Source organism: Pseudopipra pipra, chromosome 24 (genome assembly GCF_036250125.1).
Source record: "Pseudopipra pipra isolate bDixPip1 chromosome 24, bDixPip1.hap1, whole genome shotgun sequence".
NCBI classification, from domain to species: domain Eukaryota; kingdom Metazoa; phylum Chordata; class Aves; order Passeriformes; family Pipridae; genus Pseudopipra; species Pseudopipra pipra.
The window spans coordinates 6,775,386-6,793,888 of record NC_087572.1 but is presented as its reverse complement, the minus strand read 5'-3'; the positions used below and the strand labels follow the sequence as shown (position 1 = coordinate 6,793,888).

The 18,503-nt window shown below is 45.2% G+C and overlaps 1 protein-coding gene, 1 long non-coding RNA gene and 1 other non-coding gene across 3 annotated transcripts; 1 reads left to right on the top strand and 2 right to left on the bottom strand.

The window, feature by feature from the left end:
* Nucleotides 1-3: 3 nt before the first annotated feature.
* LOC135402236 (uncharacterized) lies at nucleotides 4-4,482 on the top strand. Its single transcript, XR_010425064.1, has 2 exons — nucleotides 4-984; nucleotides 3,816-4,482. It is a non-coding gene; the product is annotated as an uncharacterized LOC135402236 (long non-coding RNA).
* Nucleotides 1,670-15,713, bottom strand: STX12 (syntaxin 12). The gene is made up of 9 exons (XM_064635203.1): nucleotides 15,545-15,713; nucleotides 11,920-11,989; nucleotides 10,024-10,123; nucleotides 8,130-8,267; nucleotides 7,257-7,300; nucleotides 5,275-5,380; nucleotides 4,737-4,809; nucleotides 4,484-4,566; nucleotides 1,670-3,110 (listed from the first exon to the last, which is right to left on the bottom strand). Exons 1-9 carry the CDS (start codon nucleotides 15,651-15,653, stop codon nucleotides 3,018-3,020), a joined length of 816 nt encoding a protein of 271 aa, XP_064491273.1. The 5' UTR covers nucleotides 15,654-15,713; the 3' UTR covers nucleotides 1,670-3,017.
* TRNAQ-CUG (transfer RNA glutamine (anticodon CUG)) lies at nucleotides 13,154-13,225 on the bottom strand. The gene has a single exon. It is a non-coding gene; the product is annotated as a tRNA-Gln (tRNA).
* Nucleotides 15,714-18,503: the final 2,790 nt, after the last annotated feature.

The window sequence follows — 18,503 nt, the reverse complement described above, 5'->3', positions numbered from 1 at the left end:
GGGGCCAGTGATGGGCGGGGCTTAAGTGGACACGTGTCCCGTCCCCGCTACTGGCCCCGCCCTCGGCGCCCGCGCTCAGAGGAGCGGCCGCGACAGGGACAGGGACAGAGACAGGGACAGAGCTGAGCCGGGGACAGGGACAGGGACAGAGCTGAGCCGGGGACAGGGACAGAGACAGAGCTGAGCCGGGGACAGGGACAGGGACAGAGCTGAGCCGGGGACAGGGACAGAGACAGAGGTGAGCCGGGGACAGGGACAGGGACAGAGCTGAGCCGGGGACAGAGACAGGGACAGAGCTGAGCCGGGGACAGGGACAGGGACAGAGCTGAGCCGGGGACAGGGACAGAGACAGGGACAGAGCTGAGCCGGGGACAGGGACAGAGACAGAGCTGAGCCGGGGACAGAGACAGGAACAGAGCTGAGCCGGGGACAGGGACAGAGACAGGGACAGAGCTGAGCCGGGGACAGGGACAGGGACAGAGCTGAGCCGGGGACAGGGACAGAGACAGGGACAGAGCTGAGCCGGGGACAGGGACAGAGACAGAGCTGAGCCGGGGACAGGGACAGAGACAGGGACAGAGCTGAGCCGGGGACAGGGACAGAGCTGAGCCGGGGACAGGGACAGGGACAGAGCTGAGCCGGGGACAGGGACAGAGACAGAGCTGAGCCGGAGCGGCGCCGGGGACAGGGACAGAGCTGAGCCGGGGCAGCGCCGGGGACAGGGACAGAGCTGAGCCGGGGCAGCGCCGGGGACAGGGACAGAGCTGAGCCGGGACCAGGGAAAAGCCTCCTCTCTCCGGGAGGCCGCAGCTGGCGCGGGGCTGGCGCTCAGAGCCCGCACAGCCACTACGGGCACCAAGGAACGCCCATCCCTGCCCGGCGCCCCGGATACCCCTGAGTGTGTCCTGCGAGCCTCGGATCGGCGGAACACCCGTGTCCGAGCCGGGCACACCGCACTGCAGCCCCAGCCGGGGGGTGCCGATGGTGAGTTTTCACGCCCAGGAACCTCAGTCAAGACTATTACAAAGGGCCTCTGCAGCAGTTGTGCTGCTCCGATCAATGATGGGCAGAGAGAGGAGGCAGTTCAGGCAGTTACAGCAACCCCGAGCCCAGAAACCTGGACCAGTGTCCTCAATTTCAGTTTCCGGAGGACTAAAACAGGCTAGAGGAAGGATGGAGCCTACAAATAATGCATCAATGCTCCCTTTTAGGCTTGGTGAGGAGGAAAGTGCTCTCATTCTGACACAGCAGTGTGACACCCAAAGGACTCTGCCCTGCAGCAGGCAGGCACAGACCAGCAGGCTCCACCCTTTTCGAGGAATACTTTAAACGACACACAGTTCCCTTGCTTTAAAGTCAGATTTTACTGTACAGGCTCAGCAAAGGTTCCAAGTTCTAGCAACAGGCAAATAGTCAAAGCTGACCCAACACTGCTCTGGGGCATGAGATTAATTTTTCTGGGATCAGCTACTGTACAGGACTTTGCACAGGAGTACTGTGTGTGCCCTCGTGAAAGGAATTATGTGTTTTCACTTACAAATCAGGACCACTGAACTAAAGCTACAGCAGACACTACTGTGCTGATGTAAAGTCTTCTACTTTGCTTACAGAGGGAACTGCAAACACATCTGTGCCAGTGTCTAAAGTGCAAGAGAAAGGAGCTCTGACAGAGGCTTTTAAAAAGTGTTTATTGATGATTATTAGACGGAATGATGGCGCAATAGTGCAAACCACTGTGCAATTGGGAGAACACTCCCTTCCCAGCTTTCACATTTACTTTATTATAGAGAAGACATGGAATAAAGATAAATACAAAATGGGTCAGTATGCTGCATTTACCACACTCCCTTGGGCTTTGGACAGATTAGGGTTCCCTCAGTGCATGTCAGTTCAGAGCTACACAAAATGGGGAGTGGCTGCTGTGTTCTGCCCAGCTCTCTGAGCTGGAACCAGCAATCTTTTCATTTGCACACACATCCTCAGTCTGAAAATCCTAGCACTTCACTCAGCCAGTTTCTGCACTTTCTGTTCCATAAAGAATGGAAAATACCAGATGATCACAAGCCACACATAATATTTACTAACACACTACAAGTGAGCATCAAAAGTACTACAGAAGCAAGATTTCTGCTAACGCTCATCTATCTTGCTAGCTTGTAAACTTAGGTGCCCACTTCCTCATCTTTGTGTGATTTTCTTCCTGAAAGCTTCTAAAAACAACTGGGAGTAGCAGCTAAACTTTGTATACCTAGTGCTTGACAGTCAGCATTGGAAGAGATTTATTTGTCCGCTAATACACAACCAGATAGTTTGTGTAAGGAAGTTGCATTGTTAGACTGTAAGTCAAAGAACATTCTGTCCTCAAATGATGCATTTTGGGAAAAACTAACCTGCAACCACACCTAAAAAAATTAACACGATTACAAGTTTCAAGGCTAAACTGACCAGCACGCCGTGGTTCCAACCATCATCCACACATACTCTCCTTGCCTCTTGAATCTGTATCATCACCTTTCTCTTCAAGAGAATCTAGAACCACAGCCACTTGGAGACAATAAAAACCATGGGGCAGATACTGGAGACTTTAGAAACTGCTGGATTTATGTAATGTGACTTGGTGGTGTGCTGTCTTTGAATGTCATTCTCATTCCAGTCCAACAAAGTTACCTACACATACAAAATGTTAAAGTTGTGCCACTTGTCAAAAACAAGACATCTCCAATTATTGATCACACTTCAGCCTACAGTTGGGACAGGAAATAATACATTACAGAAAGCAAAACCACAAGGTTTTAGTTACATAAAACAATATAATTTTTATATAAACTGATAAATACCATCTCCATGGTTCACTAATTCCAAATACTAGTTATCTGCACATTAGTTGCTAATATCTATTACTAGAAGTAGCTCCAGCTCGTGCTCTCAGGGTGGTCAATTCATCTCCGAGACTAGTCAGCTGGTTTGCTCTGAGAGAAAGAAATCTCAGCAGTGAGACTGGGTTCCATGGGAAGATTTCATTTGGTTGCCCGCCAGATAATCAATCCTATGATTAGACAGGCCACAGCAAGGCCCAACAATAGGATACAGATCTTCTTACGGGATTTCTTCTAATAAGAAAAGAAAAATAAGCCACTGACACCAGGAACAGTTGACAAGAGCTAAAAACAAGGCCACCATTCTGGTTACTGACTTTGGTGAACCAGAGCACTTGACACCCACAGTTACTCGAGAGAAGTACCCAATGTAGTCTGAACACTTTTACATGTTCCTTAAACTGCATGATTCTACAGAGGAATGGTTTTAGTTTTAGGAGTGCAATGGTCAAATTGATGCAGTTAAGTCAAAATGTGACAGGTTTTGCTTCTCTTAAGGAAAATACAAGCCTCAGAGAAAGCCAAACCTTTCTAGCTATTTAGATTTTTCAGGTAAGCCTAATCAAACTCCCAAGTAGTTCTCTGATACAATCTTCCCTTGGCCACTCAGGCTTGGTGTTGCATTTCTACAGTTTAAATGATTTCATGTACAGTTACTGTACTTGGATTTTGCAGCATTGCTCACTTTATTCATCACAGGAAACTACAGTCAATCCACATACACCAAATATTTTTAACTTGGTATCTAAGGATATGAAGGTAGTTCTATATAACCACTTCCTTCTCCATCCAGAAAAAACACTTCCAAAACATGTCCAATAGCTCTCAAACTTAAATTTATAAACACCTCAAAACTTTGTAAAGGAAGCCATGGAGAGAGACAATACTATTAAATGCTGCCAGATGGTAAAAGCTACTTTTCTTCCTTGCATTTAACAGCGCTGGAGTTTTATTGCTTTCCAGTACCTCCCACTCAACAGCTTGGAAGAGTCCAATATTTATCTTGTGTGGAAGTCTGAAGTCCCAGCAGTGACTAAGCAGAACCCTTAGTCCCTCACAGAACCTGGACCTACAGGGACAAGGGTGATGAAGGGAACCTACAGAAAACATTGACTGTAACCCAACAATGAGAGCCACTGTGAGAGACCTGGTGGGACAAGGAGGACAGACTATGGGAGAGAAACTCAGCAGAAGGAAAGGAGTGCTGCAAATCCTAGTCACCAGAAGTCTCCCAAGTCTGGGCATGGATTTTTGCATGTCAGTGTCTTGGCTGATATGTTTACAAGTTGGATACAACATAAGAATTTGTTCTTGTTTGTTCTGCTAACTCCTAAGAACAACAGACAGGTAAACACTTACACTTGCAGAGCACATTTATATGAAGGGTCAGACTGTCTCCTCTGAGGCAGAAGGTGAATTTCAATACTATGTTTTTGACTCAAATGCTTTATATATTCATTGCAGCCAATTTTGAATGAGTGCCAGCTTGCACAAGCTGGTTTTAATAACTAGTTTGGTGTGCTGCAGGCCTCAGTATGTATCTTGCTCTGCCTGTTCCATTATTGCTCAACTATACACTGACAATAAAACAAGCACACAGAATTTACCTGATAATAGGCAGCTCTCTGTAACTGCTCACTGGCTCTTTCCACATGAACTTCTGCACTTTCCACATTTGCCTCTATGCTATCTATGGAAAAAACAAGAGAACTCACTGTAAAATATTTCAGAGCTTCAGTGTTTAAAAATTATAACCAGAAATACAATACTTCTAATGCAAAATACTGGAAAATTTAAACTACATAAGCAAAACTTGTAAGTGAACTAAGAAGAAACTTCTTATTATCGAAATGCACTTACCAATCATATCTCCTTGGTCATGAATCATCATGGCTAAATCCTTAAATATCTGATTGACATCCAAAATGTCTGCCTGAGGACAACAATTTAACAAGTTACAGCAAACACTGGGTACAGTTTTTCTAATCCTCACTCAGTACCTCTTTTGACCATTGCTCAAAAGCTCACAATAGACACCAGCATTCACTGACTGAGGTGCCTTGAAGTTACTCTCTGTGCAATTTGGGATTAACACAGGGGCCTACAATACTCCTGCTACTGAATATTTGTTTCATGCCACTAGCAATTAACCCAGTATGGAACTGAGATGAACACTGTAACGTGAGTTGCTCTGGCCATCTCTGAAGGATCACCAGTCAACACTGAAGGCAAATATATCCCTTCAACAGGAGCAGCAAGATTGATCTTGGCATCAATCCTCTCTACAAGAAACTCTGTTTCTCCACATTCAGCTCTCCTCAGCCCATCCCATTAGTTAGCACTGCACCCCTTTGATTTATCTCCCAATACTGTTAACTGTGCAGGAGCTACTGGTCACCTCTAATTGCCTGATTGCAGTTTCTCTTTCTTTAATGAGTTCAAGGTCCTGTTCAGTTATTGCCACATCTTCTTCCTGAGACTGCATTTGATTCCAATCTTCACCACTGCAAAGAGAGGGAAACAAAGTATGACTCTCTCTGACTATAGGTACTTCCACACTGCATTTGTAGCAAAGCACCAGTGAGTTAAAGAGTTTCCTACAGAACAACCTCCAGGGTTCTTGGCCCTTGCATTGTGCACAGGGACAGGACTAATTTGTGACAATGGTCACAAATTGGAACAACTGAAAAAAGGGACAGATCAGGCAAAGTGAAGAAACTGGAAAGCAGTTACATAGAACGCTCTGTTCTAGGATGTGACAGTTATCTACAGCATTAGAGAAGAAACCTGCTTATTTCAGTTCTGCTTTTCTTTTTTAATACTCGTACCTTCCTTCCTTCTTACCATCCCCCCAAAAGGAAGAAATCAGGGTAAATGTTTTGGCAGAGAGCAGCCTGCAAGCACATTATCAGAACAAAATGACACCTGACAAGCATCTGACAAAGATTCTTGCTTGCTATCTGGCATTGTGGATAAGATTTAAGTGTTTTAGTATTTTAATTCATTAGTCTAGTAAGAACTTCAAATTAAATTACACACCAAAAGAGATGTTAAAAACCAAGGAACTCTGCATCCCAGTCTACCTCTCTCCTGATGAGCTGGTTCTTCACAACTGCTGCAGAAGTTACACCAATTATAGTGGAGCCAGCACCTATAACACAAGGCCATCTCTATGTTCAGCTTAGAAAGTTCTTCAAGGGCAACATCTCCATCTTTTCAACAGAGAAGTGTGCCAGGAAGCACTATACCATTCCAGTGTTTGGAATACAACACTAAATAGTAAGTTTTAAAGCCTCAAAGTGCCTAAAAAATGAAGATAAACTATATGAGTAGGTCATGTAGCTGACCATTTCAGCAATTCAGCTCTGATGTGACTGTAGGGTTTGCATATCTTTAAAGCAGAAGTTTCTGGCACGTAGCACACAGGAACAGCTTTGAATGTGGAATAGCTGCTAAGTGCCACCATCTCTCACTGAGCTAAGGGGCTCTGCATGAACAGGTACCTCTCTGGGCCCCACGGCTTTAGTGTGCAAGGCCTTCAAACTCATCCCAGCACCTGCATAACTGAACAGCCTGGGGCTTCACCCCCACCCCATGTGAAAGCCCAGGGCTAAGGAAGGGATGCAAAACAGGCAGCTGAGTAGATGAAGGGCAGTTTGCAGGGGGAGGATGTATAGCTGAGACAGGTAAGCAAAGTCTCTTGATTCAGAAAGTGGAAGGATTTATACAGATAGGGCCAACAGATTTCAGCCCAGCTGACACAGTAACCACAGACACTTCTGAAGGCTCCCTGGTTCTCTTTGCCACACTGGAGAGCTGATGTAACATTTTGCAAAGCTATCTACCATGCAGGCACACTGTTACTGCAGAAGCAACACAACTGTCTGACAGGTGACAGTAATGCTGTCTTGTTGTGCATGTTCTAGGATTAGATTGTCAGTGCCTAATGTTCCAGGGCTTCTGAATTTTAGGCAGCCTAATCTGCTACTCTGCAATAGCTCCAACTGGAATGCTGGAGAACACCCAAACCCATGAAGTAAATATGCTGCTCTCTGTGGAAAGAGTCACAGTGAGTGAAATCCTGTCTGGTAATCTTGTGCTTACAGGCCAGAAAACCAGGAGCTCCAGCTGCCACATCCTAAGGACAGTACAATTCCCCTCAGGGGAGTAATCACACTATCTATATTTAAGGAAGATAAAATACTGTCACATGCAGTTAATTTTCTACACTGTATATTACATGTGGTGTAATAATTGCTTTTCAACTCTTTTTGCTTTCCATTCAGCCAGCAGAGTCTGGCCCGAGTTACAATAACAGATCTTACCATAAAAATTTTAGGTATATGTAGTGAAAACCTCAAGAGTACAAGAAGTTATTACCTATCAAATGAAACAAGCTGTTCTTCTCTGAACCGCTCATCAGCCTGGAAGAGATAAATGAGTCATTAGTCTCATAGACTACCAGGACCACTCACAAAATCACCAGCAGCATCTTAAAGACCAAAGCACATACTGTTCAGAGTGTTCTTGGAGAATCCCACTGTCACTGCAGATTTAACTTTCAGATTTAGCTTTCAGATTTAACTCAAGTTAACTGAATGACCAAAAACCGCCAGTCCATGTCCTTGGATCAGCTGTCAATGTTTGTCACTTCCTTTCCCAACACAAAGCAAAACATTTAGAGCATAATCCAACAGATAAATGTGTTCCCTTGCAGACATTAAGAATGCAGACCTAACATAAAGCCCCGAGGCAAGGGGAGGGAAATGCCTTCACTGGCCTCTTTATTATGAATTCTTAGTAGCCAAAGGGGTTATCAAAACATAACAGGGAAAAGGTTTGAACACACATTGGAGATATTAGCAGGACAGAAGCTATAAGAATATAAAGCACCATAGTGTGACATTTAAGATGTAATTTAAGGTGTGGTAAGCTTCCATTTGAACTCTTAAATTTTACAGCCTAGGGCTGACAGCAAGTGGAGAGCAGCCTGCAATACTTTCCTATTCACTGTATTTTGACTCCCCATCTCATCCTCCAAAACACTTGCAACTACCAGGATTCCTTCCCTCCTCTACATGGACAAGGAGCACACTGAAATGAGAGATTACTTACAACAGCTGGAATGGCAAAACTAATACACCAAGCGCTCAGCTGCACTCAGTGAGGTGTCAGTAGACAGACAGGAGGTTGGAAGGCAAGTACAAGATCTCTTGGAAGACTCATTGTTCCAAAATTCCCATGAATACTTACAGAGATCCGGGAGCCAGCTCTCGCCCTTGCCACGGTCTCCTTTTCCTTCTCTGACACTCGCCTCTGCACTGCCTGGAAGTTATTTAAGGCCGCGGAGAAGTCATTCATCAATCGTTCTTTCTGAAGCCTCTGCTGGCGCTGAGGAATTGAAACACAAACAAGTGTTCAGACATTCCCATTCATTATAAAGTGACTGTCAGGCTCTCAAAAACCCACCATAACAATAACAATGAGTACTGGCATTCATTGATCTTTTGGTTCCAACAGTCTGAGGCACTGGAGAGAACAAAAAGTCCACCAAGTTTTAATTCCTTATCACAAATGCTCCACGCCTTGCCCACTGCAGGACAGTTTTGTGCAACAAAGTTCTCCAATTTCAATCTAGTTTCAAGTCTGGAGTAGAGAGGTCTTCTAGACCAGTACTTTTATTCAAATCACATTCCAATAATCCACCACATTTAATTATGTGCATTTTGGTTATCTACAACTCTTTTAGCCTCCATTCCTCTACTCAGCCAACTTCATAGTACTTCTTACCACACTAATGACTTCTTAACAGAACTAATGACAACACCCATTGCCCCAGTCTCCTAAGCTGTCTCTCCCAGCCATGCCACACTGTTGTTATTAGATCAGGTAACATCCTTACTCCTGATAACCACTTCAGTTTATCTTTTCTCCAAATACACTAGTTGCAATAGTGCTTTTCATCCTCAATTTACAGTGTCAACTTATTTAGCTTCCACAGAACACGTCCTCTGAGTTTGTGACATCCCAGAGATGGGAAACGAGTAGTTGTGGAAAAGCTTGTCCCAAGGACACTCAATACTAGGTCAGTTCTCATGTTTTCTGATAGAAAGATTTGCAACAGCTGGCTCAAATTGTGGGCTTTCCAGGACTGTAATCCTGCAATGAGCTTGTATCAGTTCAACACTCATTTCAAGGAAATAAATCTCTTCAATTATATTTTTTTCTGTAATAAGCCACTACAGCATCCTCATAATACACTACAGCTTTCATCTGAGCCCTCTGAAGCAACAACCCTTCTGCCAGAGCAGTCCCTGAGTGTGCTGTGCTCCAGCTCCTGCAGATTTTGACTGAATTTTCCCTGGGCTGCATTCAGTGACATGCACATGACAGGATTTTGTTCACCACAGGAAGATTAACAAAAAAATATTTGCTGAACAAACCAGCAAAACACCTCCATGCTTCCAACTAGCATATAAACCTTTAAACACAGAAACAGACCAAAACAACATCTGCTGACCCACATCCCCAGATCATCCCACAACAGCATCACAAAAACACGTGGTGGTGGATTAACATGAACAGCACAGGACTGTCCCTTCCCTTTCCCATAGGGAGGGGGAACTCCAACTACTATTTGGTAAGAGATAAAATCATAATCTTTGCCTTGTTATATTTTGCTTTATTCAAATATGAGCAAGGTGAGTCAGCTTCTCCCCTTCCCCCACTAATAAATCACATGCAAGGGAAAGCTTTCTGGCATGATCCATCTCATACTGACAGGCAGTTTGCTCTGAGTTCTTATCCTAAAACACTGCCTTGTACCACCAGGGACTTTGTAAACAAGATTATTTTTCAGAAATTTACTCAGAAAACCAGAATTGCATACTAAGCTCTCCCTGAACATTTAGGGTCTCTTATTCTCATGTGAGAAAGTTTAATACTTATTTGCCCCTGGGAAACAGTGTCATATAAGCAGCCAGGATGCAGCCAGTTTAATGAGTTTCCCTACTTCACTAACGTCCTTCATTCTAAAAGGCTGCTGTCTCTTCAGCTGTGCCAGTTTAGGCTTTGGGAGGTTGTGGTCCATGCTAATTTCATTAAATGAATGATCTAGAAATATATCCAGAAAATTCTGCCTGCCTACCTGTTCAGAAGCAGACAGGGGAAGTGGCAGAGACCCCAACTCCTTGAGATATTCATTGGTCTCTTTGGCAAGGCGGTTTGCAGAGTGCTGCAGCTGTTGCCTGAAACAAAAGTTCAAAAGCACTTACACAAGGTCTACCTAAAAAGCAGTCTCTGAGCATTTTAGCGTCCAAAATGATGACTAAATAGGGGTTCTGAGATCACAGAGCTTTACATTAGGTGTTTTTCCAACCTAAAGGATCAGAGATATATGTTTAGTTTTTAATATCAACTTGACTCTGAACTACATTTTTAAAAAATATTCAAATAATTTCTGTGCTCCCTGCTAACTAGTATAATTCTGTAGTTTTAAAAATACATTTTTCTCCAATGGCATAAGAAAGAAACAACTTTATTCAGTGAACGTAATCCCTCTATAAGGGTGAATTCTTCGTAGTACCAATTAGTAATTAACTGTTTACTTGACAACCACCAACTCTATGGTTAAATATATATTTGATAAAAGTACAGGGACTCTGAAATATTAAATTCTTCCTTCTTGTGAAAAATAATGGTCAGAAAGAGGAATGATACGTCATCTACTTAAGGAATTGCAAGGCTTTCCCTTGAGCCTTTATGTTTTCCAACAACATTATAATTTGAAGCTTATTTTTGCAAAGTGCCTAATACTAACACACAAAAACTACACTGTAAACCAGGATGACACAAAATACTAAAACAAGAAACGATTTCTTTTGCATTCAATGGGTACAAGATGCTGAAGTGAAAGTCACATACCCAGCCAGTAGATATGTAAATGGAGGCATTCAGGCTCTGTTTTTGTCCAAGTTGTATATGTGAGCGGAATAAACCATCCCTGTATTTTGGTAGTAAGTTTGTATGGCAGCTGACAATTTGTGGGGTTCAGCCACTCTGATCTCAAAGAGGAGAGATTATGCCACTTCTACAGTGACATCAAATGGAAAAGCATTTGTTTGGTCACCAGTGATTAGTTCTTTAATCTACCGATTAAATAGAGATTGAGCCAACTGAAAAGCTCAAGGAAGCAAATCCCTTTCTCTCCTAACTGGGCTCTGATCTCATCCGTCAAACGTGGGGTACGTAGCTCCCACTACAAGTCATGAACTTATCAAAAAAATCAGCTATTATAAAAACCAGGAAAGTTGTACATTCAGAGATTCAAGGTACAGTCGCATGAAAAGAGACTAGAAGAACTGACTTCCAAGTTTTCTTTGATGACCCTCTGGAAATGATTCTTTTTATAACTCGCTATTTATGCTTTATGAATTTGTGAAAGATCCACAGACACAGAGAGTCTCTGTTCAGTCTCTCCAGGAGTCAGGTTGGACAACAGCTGCTTAAACATCTTCTACTTCGTCCCCCACTGGCATATTATTCCTCTGAAATTACATGTGACATTTTGGCTGCCATATAGGATTGCTAATCTTTCTACTGCCTAAATCCATCTGTACTACAAGCTACTCTTTCACCATAATTATGGGGATTCATTGGTCTCATGTGAGGACCAAGTACCTACTATGGCGTTCATTTCTTCTAAACCACAAGTGAAGCTACTGTGGCTACTCCTCAGAGGACAGCCAATGCTAATGCATGGCTGGGGTACTACTACTTTTTAAATAAACTATAGAAAAGCTATATAGAAGAACAATATAGAACTCTACCTATCTGGCAGTTTTGAATGGCTTCGCCGGAGTCCTGCAGAAACACTTTAATTTGTCCAGTAAACTACTTAATGCAGCTACTCATTTTGGGTTTGAAGGACTGTACTAAATGTATCTCATAAAGCATTTCCCCACAGCAAGTAACCCAGTTCCTCTAAGAATACAGGGAGAAATCAAAGAGGACCTATACTGATGTTTGCTTATTTAATACTTACAAGTTCTCCTGAAGCTTGCTGGAATCCTGCTTTGTTCCCAGCTGGCTCATCAAATTCTTTATCTGAGCAGCTGAAGATAAAGAGATCACAAGATGAGTCAGTAAGACAAGTTCTAATGTATTTTATTCCTTCTTGAATGTATTCTTTTAGCTTTAAAAGGATTTATTTCAATGTTTGACTTAACTCAAGCTAGTAAGACAACACTTACATTCTTTGCTTTAAATATATACAAATATCTTAAAAGTTAATGCCAAGAGGATGGGGCCCAACTCTTCCCAGTGATGCCCAGTGACAGGACACAGAGCAACAGGCACAAATGAAACACAGGAAGTTCCATCTAAATATGAGGAAAAATTCCTTAGCTGTGAGGGTGTCAGAGCCCTGGAACAGGCTGCCCAGAGAGGCTGTGGAATCTCCTTCCCTGGAGATATTCAAACCCTGCCTGGACACCATCCTGCACAACCTGCTCTGGGGGAACCTGTGTTAGCAGGGGTTGGACCAGATGAACTCCAGAGGTCCCTTCCAACCCCAGCTGTTCTGGGATTCTGTGAAATGCAAATGTATATTAAACGTCCCTACCTAGACATGATTCAGCCTAACAAACTTTCAGACAAGAAAGTGGTAGTGAGGCACAGATACCCTGACGACAAGTCTGTGGAGCTAAAACGTTGTGCTCTCCTCCTCCTCAACCTTTTTAGACCAATTAACAGAGCTGACTACTTCTATCAGCCTTGCTATTTCTGTATTTTAGGCTATCGTTGCTGCAGAACAGCTTCACTATGCTACATTGCCACTTTTACATATTTTTAAGTTACTTAAATTATTACAACTCTGTTAAAACAAACAAACAAACAAACAATGACCAAGGATTGCTATCAGTTTCAAAAAACACCCAACCAAACTTGAATTTTTCTACTCATGATAGCCCAAATCTTTCACAATACTGGCACAAACAATCTTTCAAGAACAGCAGATAGCAATGTGCACTTCACAGTTGGCCTTCATCAATTTGAAATCATGTTGTAGTGCAAGTTCAAGACCTCCTTCTTCCCATCTCCTGTGTTTTTCCACTGTTTTCCTTGTGTAGGCATTAAGTAAGTATGGCCAGTCTTCGCGGGCCGAGCAAGCTTGGACAGTGGCAGTGAGGTCCTCTGGACGTAGGTTTGTTTAGAGTGGCCTTCTCTTAGACGGATGGCCTTACAGGGCTGACGAGCTCCATCTGCCCGGGGGATTTTCCCTTGACCGGGAATCGAACCCGGGCCGCAGCGGTCAGAGCGCCGCATCCTGACCACTAGACCACCAGGGGTCCCCTGTGTAGGCATTAGTGACCATGAAACCACACAACAAATCACATCAAACCATTAACTTACCTAAAAGACAAGTAGCATTTTCTCTCCCCACTCCCTCTACCTTAGAATACTTTTTTGACAGATCAAGAAGCTGATCCACTTTATTCTGCAGCAGCACAGCTTTTATCATTACTGAAGTGCTTGGCTCAGCACTTACAAGAGCAGCACAAAGATTGATCAGCTCAAATCGATCGTGAAATCATATGTTATCACATCACCACTGAGAGGCAAGACCAAGGAGGGTCACTCTAATATAGTTCCATAGGCAGCTGAACTGAATTACCCTGTGAGTTTAACAAGAGCTTCTTCCAATTCAGTGAAATCCTCCTGTGTTACTTGTGCTTTCAGCCTGGAGCCTCTGCACTGGATTAAATGTGTTGCTGGAGAAACATCAGATCCCTACAACGGCCACTTCTTTTCAAGTGATGTCCAACAGCTTATAAGAAGGGCAGCTCAGCTAAGGCTGCAATATGAGCTAATCAGTAATAAGCCAGTAATTAGCTTTTGCATCCACTGAGGGTATTCTCACTGAGAATTCCAGACTTCTATTAGGTCATACAATGAGGAGCTGGCAACTTCTTTTACTCTGAGCTTGGCTTCCAGCAAGCAAGACTGCACATATTTCACAGCTCTGTCAGACACAGGAAGGTCAGAAAAATTCCTAGTCAAATTGGTGACAAACGGCACAGGGACTGCACTGTGTATGCGGATGTCAAGGACTTGGCAAATGGCATTTGTGCCATAATGCCCAGACACCCTGGGACTTATTTTTCTCCACTGGGGGAGATTCTTGCACAGTCCCATTTCCAGGCCAGGCGATGTGCTGTTTGTCCTGCCCTGAGCCAGGTTCAGCAGTTTGCTTTGCTTGGTTTATCTCAGCCAACAGCAACACACAGTCTATAAAAAAATGAGAGGAAAGTGTCTGAGAAACCATAGGAAGGGGCTGGAGCTCTTTATTCTTTGGATAGTGGGTATGTACCAACACAGAGAGCCCCCTCAGCCAACAGTTTTCAGTCACCAAGACCTTTTAATTCCATGTACTCACTATCTAACTATCTAACTAAGATTACTTAAAACACTTCAATCTCTGCCCTAGCTGCAGGACTCTTACATTATCTGAGCAAGCAACAGTTTTGCCAACTCAGGCCACCAGTTTTCTGTACATTTTGTGTGAAATGCTCACTCTAGAGAGATTTTCCAAAGGAGTGTATAATACTCAGCTGTGCCTACTGTTTGCTCTTTTCCTTAGGGAATGAAAGGAGAAATGAGGATAGCCTTAAGGCTTCAATGTATCTTTTTCTCCTAGGCCTGAATGGAAAGCTTTTATATTATGTGTAATGAAGTTAACTACTGTAACATTAAGTCAGATGTTCTGTGAGTTCCCACCCACCTCGATAAAACTGTAAGGCTATTTGTTTCATTTGAGATAGGCAGTGCACAGAGATAGGATGGCTGCGGGTCATAAGACAGCAAAGCCTGTCCTATGAGAGAGAAGCTGAGCTGCTTAGAACAGGAGGCTCACTGAAGTCCCATGGAAAGGAGAAAGAGTGTGAAGAAGAAGAAAAAAAAACTGAATAAAAAAAAGGAAAAAAACCTAGACAAGCCATGTTATTTGGTGAGATTTGAAGCAGTTCAGCTATGCCTATACCAAGAGGAAATGAACATGACTGACCAAAGCAGTTTCAGTGATATTAACAGCTTTGTATAATCAGAGAATTCACCAACTTTCTGAGGAACCAAAATGTTCCACTGACCTTGCCCCTAAAAACTCGCATGGCTACTTGAACAATTAATGCCCTTTTCAGTAAAGGTTGTATCCTTTGGAAGGCTCATACCAAAGACTCTTTCGGAAGTGACTCCTTTAACGAGCAGCATCTCGGCGCTCAGCACCGAGATTTCTACGATTAGCTCACAATTCCGATAACTTTCTCTAATGACAACCACGCGACCAAGAAACAGCCACGCCACGTCCCCAGGGACACCCTTCTGGGGAGCGGGACCCTGGCACAGCAGCTGCTCCGGGCGCGGCGGCTCCTCGGGCTCCCGCTGCCCCCGGGGCCCCTCCCTGGGGCCGGCCAGCTGTCGGTGCCACTCGGTGACAGGGGCACAGACCCCACCGAGAGCAGGGCTGGGGAACACCCGGGGGGAGCCGGGCCCCAGCTGGGCCCGTCCGGGGTCCGCCCGCCCCGGGCACCCCCGCCCGGCACCGCCCAAGGAGGCTCTGCCGCCCCGGCTCCCGCAGCGCCCCCGGCCCCGCTCGGCCCCGCCGCACTCACTGTACTGCGCGATGCGCTGCACGTTGCCGCTGCATGTCTGGATGATGCCGCCGAAGTCCCGCGGCGGGGCGGGCGCGGGACCCCGCGGGTCCAGCGGCCCGAACGACATGGCCGGGCCGGGCCGAGCGAGCGCGGCCGCCGCGCCGCGCACAGCGACCGCCCCGCGCCTGCGCCGCCACCGCGCCTGCGCCCTCAGGGTAGCGCGGGGAGCCCGCCCGGGCTGAGGGGAGGGCAGGGGAGGGGAGGGCAGGGGAGGGGAGGGGAGGGGAGGGGAGGGAAGGTTCGGGAAGGTTTGGGAAGGGAAGGTTTGGGAAGGTTTGGGAAGGTTTGGGAAGGTTTGGGAAGGGAAGGTTTGGGAAGGTTTGGGAAGGTTAGGGAAGGGAAGGGGAGGGGAGGGGAGGGGAGGGGAAGGGAAGGGAAGGGAAGGGAAGGGAAGGGAAGGGAAGGGAAGGGAAGGGAAGGGAAGGGAAGGGAAGGGAAGGGAAGGGAAGGGAAGGGAAGGGAAGGGAAGGGGAGGGGAGGGGAGGGGAGGGGAGGGGAGGGGAGGGGGCGTGAGGGACGGGGTGGCAGAGTCATCGAATCACCGGGAGTGGAGGAGACCTTAGGGATCATCCAGTCCCACTGCCTGCCCAGCGCTACCGCTGTAAGCCCTGAACCACCGCACCGCGTCACCCAGCGCCTCGTGAACACCTCGAAGGACGGTGACTCCACCACCTCCCCGGGCAGCCCCTGCCAACGCCTGACCACCCCAACAGTGACAACATTTTTGTAATACCTGAGTCTCCCCTCTCTCAGCTTAAGGCCATTTCCTCTGGTGCTCTCACAGGGGGCACGGCAGAAGAGACTGGCCCGCACCTCACTCTCCGCAGCCTCCTGTCAGGGGCTGTGGAGAGCGATGAGGTCCCCCCTGAGCCTCCTCTTCACCAAATTCAGCTCCCTCAGCCGTTCCTCATAAGACATGTTTTTCTAGACCTTTCATGAGCCTTGTTGCCCTTCTCTGGACACGCTTCAGCCCCTCAATGTCCCTTTTGCAGTGAGGGGCCCAGAACCGAGCGCAGTGCTCCAGGTGCCCCAGCAGTGCCCAGTACAGGGGATCAGTCACTTCCCTGGTCCTGCTGCCACACCATTCTCAGTACAGGCCAAATCAGCCCAGCCCAGGGTGAGGGCTGGTGTGGCAGCCAGTAACAATGCTTTCAAATAATGCTTTCAAATCAAGAGTAAAGGAGCTTAAGTGAACATCCATTTCTGCTCTCTGCTGCAGAAGCTGTAGTATTTTAAGTAATTAAAGTACATCTAATCTTTAAATAAAAAATCGGAGGTCATGCCATGTAAAAACAAAGGAAGTCAGTGTACATGTGATTAAAATGTAGAGTGTAAATATTTCTTTGAGAAATGCTTGATACAACAACAAACTTCTAATTCCAGAAGTGTCCACAACAGGTCAAAATTGTGGTAAATATGGAGCAGGGTCATGGATGAAACTTGTACAGAAGAGAAGAGAAGGCTTCAGGGTGACTTTGTTGTGGCCTTCCAGTGCCTAAAGAGGCTCCATGAGAGAACAGGAGAAGAACTTTGGACAAGGACATGGAGTGATAGGACAAGGAGGAATGACTTCCCACTGCCAGAGGGCAGGATTAGATGGGATATTGAGAAGAAGTTCTTCCCTGTGAGGGTGGGGAGGCCCTGGCACAGGTTGCCCAGAGAAGCTGCCCCATCCCTGGAAGTGTCCAAGGCCAGGTTGGATGAGGCTTGGAGCAACCTGGCCTAGTGGAAGGTGTCCCTGCCCATGGCAGGAGGTGGAACAAGGTGATCTTTAAGGTTCCTTCCAACCCATACCATTCTGGGATTCTTTAAATAGATATTTATTCAACTTAATGCATGTGAGCAGTTTGTTGAAGTTGGTTTGACATGGTTTGCTTGAAGCAGCCTGGAAGCAAATATTTGCAGGTCCCAAACTGTTAAAACACTTGTTCACAGTCATCAAATCTTTGGTGAGCACAAACAGGGCTTCTGAAAAAGAAGACCAGCAGTGGAGAGGGCACCATTTGTGACAGAAACTAATTTGAAATAGAATGTAGTAAATTCCAATTAACAGTACTACACATTTTAATGATGCACTGCTTTTTACTCTGTTTAAGACATTAACAAACTAGAACCTGCATTAACAAACTGGAACTTGCTTTTCAGCTTCATAAGTATTCTAGGAGAAATAACCCTCATCTCTCAAAAACTATATTTCTAAAAAAGGCTTTGTAAAATAAATGTGAGTAAAGCAAACATATGGGGGTGTTGGACTGCAGTAGTAAGTAATTTGGACTCTTACATACACAAAATAAGCAAACCATTGTCAGAAGATGAAAATACACTTTAAAGAAAAGAAGCAGCACTTTAAAAGGGTTTTCTTTGTCTGTTGACAGAAGGCTACTGTGAAAATCCTGATCCCTGTCTTGGTTGCATTGAATTCATGTTTCCTGAAGATCTGTAATGAGACTGGAGTTGTTTGGCTGCAGGTGGATGTACAGTATGTTCTCCTGGATGAGCTGTTCCTGTGAAAGACTGTCTATGTTAGTGTGGCATGTTTGTGGTGATAAAGTCCCACACTCCCTCCCTTGCTTTGAAGAATAACAACTTTCATCTGAGACAAGAGGAGATATTTTTCTTTCTCTTTTGTTCTGCGTTTTCAGTGTCAGCTCAGAAGGGGTGACAGAAAAAAGCCAGTCACTTGAAGATGGATGTGCTTTATTGTGGAAGTTTCTGGCCTGATAATTTACACACGATAGTGTCTGGTCGAACAGCACCAGTGTCTTCTCTAGGTGCTTTTGTGTGCTGGGAGTTGGGGTTTGATGAGACTTTTTTGGGAAGACCAATAAAAATGTTGATTCCAAAAGAAGGAAATGTCTGGGTCATGATTTCACTGCACACATTGGGGGGGAGGAAGGGAGCTCAGGTCAGTGTTCAT